Source organism: Procambarus clarkii, chromosome 60 (assembly GCF_040958095.1).
Source record: "Procambarus clarkii isolate CNS0578487 chromosome 60, FALCON_Pclarkii_2.0, whole genome shotgun sequence".
NCBI classification, from domain to species: Eukaryota; Metazoa; Arthropoda; class Malacostraca; order Decapoda; family Cambaridae; genus Procambarus; species Procambarus clarkii.
Genome location: NC_091209.1, coordinates 16,288,163 through 16,298,563, shown reverse-complemented (window position 1 = coordinate 16,298,563; position 10,401 = coordinate 16,288,163). Strand labels below are relative to the sequence as shown.

The window sequence follows — 10,401 nt, the reverse complement described above, 5'->3', positions numbered from 1 at the left end:
TTTTAAGGTGGGATAGGTTTATTATTCAGAAAAGTTTCTGTTTGCAACAATATGAAACTCTGAAACACAGGTACTAGCTACAGTGTCCAAAACCATTCAGAGGAAACAATCATATTATGAACACAGAGCATTACCTGACCTTCAGAGCCATCACACGTGTCACATTTGTACCAACATATTAAGACAGAAACGCAAGGAAAAAGGTTTCACTATAGCTAAACTTAAAAAGAGATAAAAAAAATAACATGAGCCTGTTAATCCATCATGGCTTCACATAGCCCATTTCTATGAAATAAAAAAGCATACATTTGTCATATACTTGGGTACGGGTTTAATATTCAGGATACACAACACTTTCCTCTTAACATCAAATTCTTAAAGATTAAAGTATCATTCTAGATATTAATGGAAGGATTTGCCATACCATACAAGGTGATGCTGATAAAATTAACAATCACAAAGCCAGGAAATCAAAATCACTTATCAATCACAGCTTTACAATAATGACCGAAGGTATTGCCAAGTTCAAGCCTCAAAATGTTCAATCCTTATTTGACAAGTAATATTACCATTTATTTAAGCATTAACTTAGCTTGAATCTGCCACTGCAACACTAAAGTAGCCACATTTGTGCTTAAAATGTTTCTTAGGAAAAACAAAATATATATATATATACACATTTATATAATAATTCAAAGATAACACAGATTACAGGGAAGTACTCAATATTCAGTAACTTTTCTGGGCTTCAAAAATATCATCTTCCTTTTCCTCCTTATCTCGTACTAGATAGACTCGAGGTTATTCTGTAAAAAGAAGATGTATAACCATTAAAAGCTTTCCCTAATCAGTGTGCAGTATATTAATGCCACCTACTGCACTCAACAATGTGAACCCTGCAAAATATAACTTACTTCTGTATTGAGATACAGTACAGTATATACAAAGTTACTTGAGTTACATATGAACAGCTGCACTTGTTTGTTTATTATTATTATTATTATCATCGAGAAAATCAACTAGAGCTGCAAGGTGACTCGAACCAGCGACTAAGAGACTCGCAGCGGCTGATGTTACCACTGTACCGCCCCAACTTCATATACATTACACAACCTGGGATTCTATTGAATCAACAGGAAGTTTGGAGCCTGAAGCCAGTCCAAGTTTTACATACAACTCCCAAGCACTCTGGTATAGGCAATGTAGTTCATTCACTGTATGCTACAATTTCAGAAACAAAAAACTCACACTAACGTGATATATATCAATGAGAAAATCATCTGGTGGTTATATGTAAAACTTTGACTGGCTTCAGTAGGGGTCTCCAGACTTCCTGTCCATTCAGAAGAATCTCAGGCTGTATAACTTTTACAAAGTTGTGTTGGTGCAGTGGTAATGTCAGTGGGTGGGATCCCTTTATTGTGGGTTCAAGTCACTCACAGCTCGAGTTGATTTTCTTATTGATATACATTAACGTTAGTGATTTCTTTATGGTTATTATTTTTATTACTCTGGTATTTGGGTTCGAGTCCAAATACCTTTAAAGTCCTTTAAAGGCACTAGTAACATCTAAGATGCATAAGGTCTTATGGAAACTCTTCCCTCATACAGACCAATAAAAGCAGGGACTGAAAATTTACACTGAAGATTATAATGCTGGAAGTTTAAAGTGTACAATTTAACAGATACCCCATGCTGAATTGAGATGCCATAAAATGCCGTTGTGGTGGAAAAAATATTCCTAGCATCAGAGAGTGTGTAGAAATATAATACACCTTTCAGCAAAAAGGAAAGCATGCAGTAATACAGCACATCTATCATTAGGGAGTGTGTGTTAAGGTTGTAGTAACAACCCTCATTGTAGTATGACAGTCCCTTAATTCTCCTACCTTTGACAAAATTGTTTCTACAACCGGCCACCAGATGGCAGTAAAACTTAGTTTGTAACACGCTTTGCTTTACAAACATAGGCATGTGTTACAAGTTTCTCGTCAAAATGATGAAGCACCCAAGGTAATGTCAGGAAATGCAGTGATGGATGAAAACAAGACAACCAAGGATATTAAATTATATAAAAAAAAAAGGACCGGCACTGCCACTTCACAAGTTGCATAGAAATGGTAGAAAATCTGTGTAGCTATTTACCAACACACCTTCATCACATCCAGAGTTCGGTGCTGGAAAGTACTCCTGAAGGGCAGTGGCAATGTCTCGAGTTAAATTGGGATCACAAGAGGTCAAATATCCCATGTTCAATGGAAGGGATTTCGTCCCCATCTGACCTTTAACTGACAGAGACAGCTGCTGCTCCTTTGCCACCCCTAAAACAACGAGAAGCTATTCAAGAAGCTTCATCAGAGAAAGGTTGTCTCCATCCATTAACACTATTAATCTATATTATGAATTTCATTTGCAATAATTAGAGCATGTATGGACTAGATACACAGGGATACAGAATATGTAGATAATATTAAGGAAAAAGGGGTTAATGGAAGGAAAAACTAGTCATGTTTATGTTAAAACTTTTGCAGCAAGCATTAGTCTTCCTAAATTCACTTAAAGCTACCTTAACACTTATTCCTAAATGTATATTTACCTTGTTCATCTGCACCATCACTGTAATAGTTTATATCGGGGGCAACTTCCACACAAGTTTCACTGTGCCGTTCCCTAATTCCAGCATTTTCCGCATATTCTTTACCCTGAAAAAATTAAATTATAATTAACATTTAGGGCTGTGCAACTCCTGAAACTTGCACAATCATGGATGTGAGTTGATATTTTCGAGTACACTCAAAATTCAACAACTACTGAACTTTCTGAATGACAACATGTCTTAGCGCTGAATCTGGAAGTGGTCAATGGAGTGGCCAGGCAGCTTGGAAAGGGGTTTGAAACTAATTTGACCTTTGATGGCCATTCATGGCTGGACCGAGCACACATGACCCTGGAGTGATGATTCTTGTTGTACTGGTGCAGCATGTCTCTTACCCGACTGTACATAATCCTATCTAAGCATACAGTAGGATGTTACTTTATGGAACAGACTATGATCTCAATGTAAGCTTAAAATTTAAGAAAAGCTTCTAGTAGTAATGAAAAGAGGAGATGCCTATACAATATTACAATCAAGGTATCTATGGATGCAGTATCTATTGGGACATGGTATTAAAACAAATATGTTGGTAGCTTTAGTTTCAAAATGGCCAAAGTCATCTACCACCTAGTGGTCAGAAAGGTCAACTCCTTTGAAAGGAGTTTCACAAATCTAAACATGTATATCATATATTAATCTTCCTATGTAATATCTTTAAACCATGCTGCAATATTGTCCCCTGGTACTGGAGTCATCAACCACTGTACTATGGACTATAATTCCTTATCAGAACACCCAGTGATACTGGATTACCACAACAAAATACCTTTAAAGATCTTCTACTTTAACCTCAAACATGCCACATAAATCACTAGGGTCGAAGAATGACTGCCAAGTAGTAACCTAGTGCATTTAACGTTGCTCAAACACACACACTAGGTCTGGCCTTAATTCCATGCAACACTAAGGTTTACAGAAATCAAGGAGCTAGTCATCCATAACATTAAGTTATTTTAATATTTATTTTCAGTTTCATGCCATATTTTAGTTACATATTGTTTTGCCTAGAGTGGCTGAAAACTGGCAATTCTACCCAAGTAGAAGAGAAGTTCAACAGACAACATACCAATGGAGAGAGAGAGAAACACAAAAACAACAAGACATGCATCATGTCAATGAATGTAAACTGATTGTGAAAACTGACCTCACAGAAAGCTGTTGCAAATTCTTCCAAAGCTTGCGAGGATGAGAAAACAGCCCTAAACGTGGTGGTAACAGATGGTTCGGGTTTTAAGTTCAACACTGTCCAAGTGGCTGCATTACCCTCTTTGTGCATTGTAGTCTGTATGGCGATGAAATGTTCAGCCAAAGTCTCGCCCTTGTCTGAAGTCATGGTGATACAAGCGCCATAGACGTCGTCATCGTACTTGACGCGCAATTCTCCCATGCCTAGTCTCTGTATGAGAGAGATTGCATATCCATCCACTTGTACACTCATACCTTTAGTGACTTTTCTAATCCAGAAATAAACTTCTTACACAAGTCAAGAGAAACTTAAAACAGGATTTTGTCTATCCACATTAGTACTGTATCTGAACTTTGGAGATTTATCAATACTAATAACTATCATGTACCAAGAACTATATTACATTAAATTGGGGAACAAGGTAGAAATAAGGGAAATAAAGTATTGCCAATGTTTAATCAATATTTTAATAATATAAACCAAGAAGAGAGAACTGGGAGGTGATTTAATGATAATTGAGCAAAAGTACAGTATTCCATTTTCAATTAAGCAAATTATATTAAACTTGCAGTTCAGACCCTCTTATTTGTATTATACCAATAACCCACCTAATTGTAATACCAACGGAACCAACTAGAACTGTGGAACTTGAACTAGAACATTATGTAGAAACAACTAGTACTAGTATAGAAGTTTGGCACTACTCCACACCAGTTATTCTCCAGGAAGATTTTTGCCCCCAATCAGTTCTCACTGCCTACATGTTAACACAGTCCTGTCCATACCAGAAGCCTTTCCTTATTTCCATTTCCAGAACAATTTTGCATACAACTTTCTTCTTAGGTCCAAATAGATGCAGTCTGCCTAACCACCTCTTGCACAATCTCGACACCCATCATCACACGTAAGCTAGACCAAAACAGGATCTTCACGGCTAAACAAAACTGACGAGTCCTTCCTTTCGAGAGTTTTACTCATTTCAAGCAATTCTTCTACCATACATATAATACTACCTTGAAAAAACACATTGTATATTATTCAATACCTCCCATATGCTAGTAAACTGTGGCAGAGTTGTAATCTCTGACTTTTGAAAAGCTATGCATGTTAATGGCTTTGCAAGAAGGTACCACATAATCCAACCTTAAAACAAAATTCCACCTCTCCACTAAAAATTCCAACCAAAATTCAATCGAAATACACCAAAAACCACCAAAATTCCAACCTCTTACAAATCATGTCATTTTTCGCTCGTATGCACTATAGCTAAATATCGACGTAATTCAAAATGGAAATTATTTTCCAATTAATTTTTTTTTTAAAAACAAGTTAAGGGTCCTCTGGTAGGTAAGGAGGGCAGGAAATTCTCCTTAGGTTTCAAATGAAAACCATTAATTGAAAGTTTCCTCTCCTACCCTAACAGTCTAAGCCAGAGGGCACAACACAGAAAAGGAACAGTACAGTACATCACTTTCATGGGCCACTTTCATTTTGAAGCATCGCAAACAAGTCTCTCAACATCCTCGCATCCTCTTTTAAAGTTGGGGTACTTCAATGTTATGCCAAGAAGCCAAGAGGACACACCCCTATTACCCACCGCAGGTAGATACAGATAAACTGCAAATTATGTAGCAATGGCTAATAGGCAGTAGTATTTGTGTGTGTATGTATGTATACCACCTTAAGCTACAAGAAGCTACCAGACATCACCTAGCAAATGGCAGGTCATTAAAAACTCTAGTTAGCTCTAGCTGCAAATGAGATCTTCACTGGCATTATTTTTTTTCAACCGAGATATGCATAAACAACATAAGTGTGTAATTTGTAGGCTATGTATATAAATGCTGTTCCTGATATTCCTTTTTCCATAAATAATTTTATAAATACCAATGCAAATTAACATCTATTGAACCTGGTTGCCAAATTTATAGTTCAAATTTTGTTATAGCAGAGTTGTATATGGAGGGTTGCGCGCACACACACACACACACACACACACATCTATTCCACACAATTTCAACAAATGTCCTAAATTAAACGCAGCACGAACATAAATAATGTTCGACAGTATTAGTAAAATAAGGCAATTATTAATTCATAGTTACTCATGCATTTTAAGCTGTACATAGTCTGAAAGCCTACCAAAAGTTTTTATATTGAATTCTGACATTCACCGCACAATCAGTCTTGCTTGTTACATATACACACGATCTTTAAATATTTTTTATTACAAAACAGTTATCCAAATTTATCAATTATGCAATAGTTATATCCTTAGCTCTGTCCAGTTCACTGCACCACGGTCCTTGCAATAACTAGTTTAAGCACATTTTCATAATCTATATTGTATACCAGAATGTAATATTTTTGTTATTCAAATTAGAAGGTTAATACGAGCAGCAGCCAGAAATCATAAATATATCCTTACCATCCAGTTATCATTTTCCTTTTTGTCCAAAGTGCATCTCTTATTAAAAATTATTACATTTTCTTCCCCATCTTCCTCCTCATCATTGTCGTCATCTTCATAATCATCGTCGTCGTCATCTTCATCTTCATCATCATCGTCCTCCTCATCCTCATCTTCCACTTCATCCTCATGCTCTTGTGTAGGCTCAATAGCCTGAGGGATGACAACAGAGGCAGAGGCGCTTGTTGACGTACATGCCTTGCCTTCTAAATTTCTTAACTTTTCTTGGCATTCTTCTATTTTGCTCTTAAATTCTTTGGCCATTTCAATGGTCTGCAAATAAAGTAATAATGAAATACAGGGTCCAAGTAATGGAATACTAAGACCAAAGCTTTAATAATGAAATGTTACACAAATGACCAATTAGGATGTAATCCCCCCCTTTTTTTTAAGGATCAGAATTTCATAATTTTTACAATTTATAAGATAATGGCAAGTTACTTCAATATATGCAATGAAATCTTTGTAACTTTTATGTCAACAAACACCAATCTGCCCTTTTCTCCAAACACTGGTTGGGCAAGTCTCTTAACATTTGTAATAAGAGATCAATATTTTCATAACTCCCTTAAATCATAATGGAGATAGTTTTGAATAGGATCAAATTATGCTTAACAAATCTAAGTCTACCGCATGAGTATACCTGGAGTGGGTTCTAGACGGTGTACTTTGCAAGCCCAGCCTGAGGCCAAGCATGACTTTTAATATCTTCGCCCAACAACTGCTGCTTGGATTGGCCTACATGTATTCTACAACCTGGTTGGTTTGGCACTTTTCTTGCAGGACTTAAACACATCTACTTTTGCACCAACAATATTTCTAATATTTGTTGGGAGAATATTGAATAGCCATGGACTGCTGGTGTCCCATAGCGCTCTCCAATTATACCTATGGCGCCTCAAATTTTCATCGGGTCGATTCTGCATTTCCTACCGTTTCTTTTGCTTCAGTATCTTCCATATGTGAATGTTGTACCTCTTTTGGGTACATTTTGAGATCTGAGATGATCGTCATAGTTTAAGTGCTTTATCATTTCCATGCATGCTATAAATCATCTCTGTATTCCCTCTATTTCAGAAATCCCTCTTGGTTTGAAAGAGAAAGTGAGTATTGAGCAGAACTCAAGGTGGGAAAAGACAAGCAATTTGTAAAGTAGAAGCACAGTAGTGAAATTAGTGTCTGCTCACTCCAGAGTGATTTTCTCACACTTGTCGTTTGATAAGGTCTTACAAGAGCATTCTAACCTCTTGAGTTTTTACTCCTTTGCATAGATTAGGAACAGCAACTTGCCAAGGGCTGCACCTTGAGGGCCTTTATTTGCTACATTACCCCTTCTCCCCTTGAGTATCACCCTTCAATTCACAGCTCCTGAATACTTTATCCAGTTTATTTCCAGTTATCTTAGTTAATCTCTCCATCTTGTATTCTAGTTTTTTGTGAGGAACCGTATCAAATGACTTCAGACTAGAAAATTTAGTCAATTCAGTTTGCCTTCTGCTGTCGTATCTTAAAATTATAATACCAAAGGCCAATGCACAGGTAACCAAAAACTTGAGCTGTACATGTTAACGTTACTCTAAAATTTCAGATTACTTCAAAATACCAATGGAAGTGTTTTCAATCCACACGTACCTTAAACCTAATTGCTAGTTGTTCACTGCTGCCTTTTAAACCTTCCGAATAATCCGTGGCGTACCAACACCAAGCAGTTTCTGAGGTTTGTAGAGGTCGAAACTCTAGCTGGGGTGTAAGGTAATGGTTACAGCAGGTCTTGTGTACCTGTAAACCATAAAAAGGAAACGTCATTTAATTTCTACTTGTCTTCATTTTCTTTCTAATGCAGATTCTTCTAAATACTGTAATGCCTTTCCTAGTTCATCTGCATGACACCTCCTTCCACCTTAATACAAAATCTGAATTGCACCTCATAGTATAAGTATAGTTATTACAATTATGATATAGATTAAAAGAGAAATAAAGAGTTTTCACAGGAAATTGTTATGCCTAGGCAGGTTACATTCTATGAAATCTAGAAATTGTATAAACAAAAAATGTGGAACATACCAGTTCTCTTCTTTGAAGCAGACGATACTTATTATTTACAGGATCATGGAGAATCTTGAAATCTCCAATACCTCTCTCCTTCCATTGTTTTGTAGCTCCATCATACCGGTATAACTTCCCGCGGTTAGAAAATATCGCTTCCAAGTCTTCTTCTCCCGTCTTAATCTGGTAAGCAAAGATATATACCGTACTTAATATGTACATAAAAATTCCTATCCTAATTCTACACTTCCATTAACCACCTTATGGACAGTATATCCGAGACCTGGTTACCCTCCCACGACAATTTTTTTTTTTTTTAACAGGAATGGACGACTTCTGACTCCTGTTACTAGGCTTAAAGTCGTCTTTGCCCATAGTTCACATTAAGCCGTACCCACTAGTTGGCCCTGTAATACAACCTGTCAATTGGTTAACAACCATGTAACTAATTACTGCTGCATGAACCGATGACAACAGTTAAGGATTGGTGCCCAGTCAATCTTCCTTGGTCAAGACTAATGTAGATCGAGTTGCCTGCGAGGCCCGAGGAAAGTGTATTAACACTGTGCCATCGGGGATCCTTGCCATATTATTTTCATTGTTAACAAACATCCCTGGCTGTCTCTCTCACTCCCTGTATGGCTGCCTTACTGCTCTTCCTGTATTTCCACACCTCACAAATTCAATCCAATTCATACTCTAGTAGCATTCTTATCCATTTCTTCTGCATGCCCAAACCACCTCAGTATATACAAGAAAAATAGTGTGTTTGCACTAAGGGTAGCTACAAAACCTACTTTAAAAGTACAGCATCATAGACGAGAACCTCAACTAAGTAACACAAACCAACCTTGGCACAAACACGCGTACGTGTGTATTTACTATTTGTATTGGTAGAATCGAGCTATTAGCTCTTGGACCCTGCCTTTCTAACCAATTTTATTTTTCCTCTAAACTGTCTTCTACATATATATCACATGCACACACATCCCAGGAAGCAGCCCATTGCAGCCCAAATTTCTCCTAAACAGATCTACTTTTAAACCAACAATATTTCTAATATTTGCTGGGAGAATATTGAATAGCCATGGACTAGGCCATGGACATTAGGCCAGCTGCTTAACTCTCAGGTACTTATTTACTGCTAGGTGAATAGGTGCACCAGGGTGAAAAACTCTGCCCATTTGTTTCCGCCTCCATTAGGAATCGAACCTGGGCCATTAAGACTACTATCCCTTATGCGGTATTCACTTAGCCACGAGGCCCTATAGGACCTCACGGCCATAGTAGTGATTGCTTTGTCACATACATGGGTGTATGTGCACGTGTGCTTGCGTGCGCACACACATACGCTCCTCACGTAACTGGGAGACAAGAGTTAGAGGGGATATGAACACCACGTACAAAATTCTCAGAGGAATTGATAGGGTAGATAAAGACAGACTATTTAACACAAGGGGACACAGGTGGAAATTGAGTGCCCAAATGAGCCATAGAAATGTTAGAAAGAATTTTTTCAGTGTCAGAGTAGTAGACAAATGGAATGCATTAGGAAGTGATATGGAGGAGGCTGACTCCATACACAGCTTCAAGTGTAGATATGATAGAGCCCAGTAGGCTAAGGAACCTGTACATTAGTTGACCGACAGTTGCGAGGCAGGACCAAAGAGCCAGAGCTCAACCCCTTAAGCACAACTAGGTAAGTGTACACACACACACACACACATGCATCCGACTGAAGAAATGTCAAGCATGACAGGGTTCAGTTTTTGCACCAGTAATGTTCAGTGTCTAAATAAATGGCCTACCAGAAGGAATACAGAATTATATGAACAGAGAAGATAAGAAACTTAGACAATTGTCATGCCTTTCAAGACATGGACAAAACAAATATGGATTACCACTTGTTAAATTAAATTTAATGTGAATAAATGCCATGCTCTGGAATAGGAGACGAGACCACACACAACTTACAAATTACTGTATGTTTAAATTCTTTAACAATTCTGATAAAGAAATATTTGGGGGTGGTACTAGATAGAA

General features: G+C 37.4%; 1 protein-coding gene across 16 annotated transcripts in view; it reads right to left on the bottom strand.

Moving 5' to 3' along the window:
- LOC123766774 (E3 SUMO-protein ligase RanBP2) overlaps positions 1-10,401 on the bottom strand; it is a 69,215-nt gene continuing 58,814 nt past the window's right edge. For 11 of the 16 annotated variants that reach the window (XM_069307586.1, XM_069307587.1, XM_069307594.1 and 8 more), the window contains 7 exons: positions 8,377-8,541; positions 7,945-8,091; positions 6,271-6,585; positions 3,801-4,052; positions 2,597-2,702; positions 2,154-2,321; positions 668-806 (listed from right to left, as the gene is read on the bottom strand). In XM_069307586.1, coding sequence (XP_069163687.1) covers positions 802-806; positions 2,154-2,321; positions 2,597-2,702; positions 3,801-4,052; positions 6,271-6,585; positions 7,945-8,091; positions 8,377-8,541 — 1,158 coding nt within the window. In that variant the 3' untranslated portion in view covers positions 668-801. Of the gene's footprint in view, positions 807-2,153; positions 2,322-2,596; positions 2,703-3,800; positions 4,053-6,270; positions 6,586-7,944; positions 8,092-8,376; positions 8,542-10,401 lie in introns of all 16 variants that reach the window. The other 5 variants (XM_045756134.2, XM_045756139.2, XM_045756140.2 and 2 more) reach the window with 3 other exon arrangements.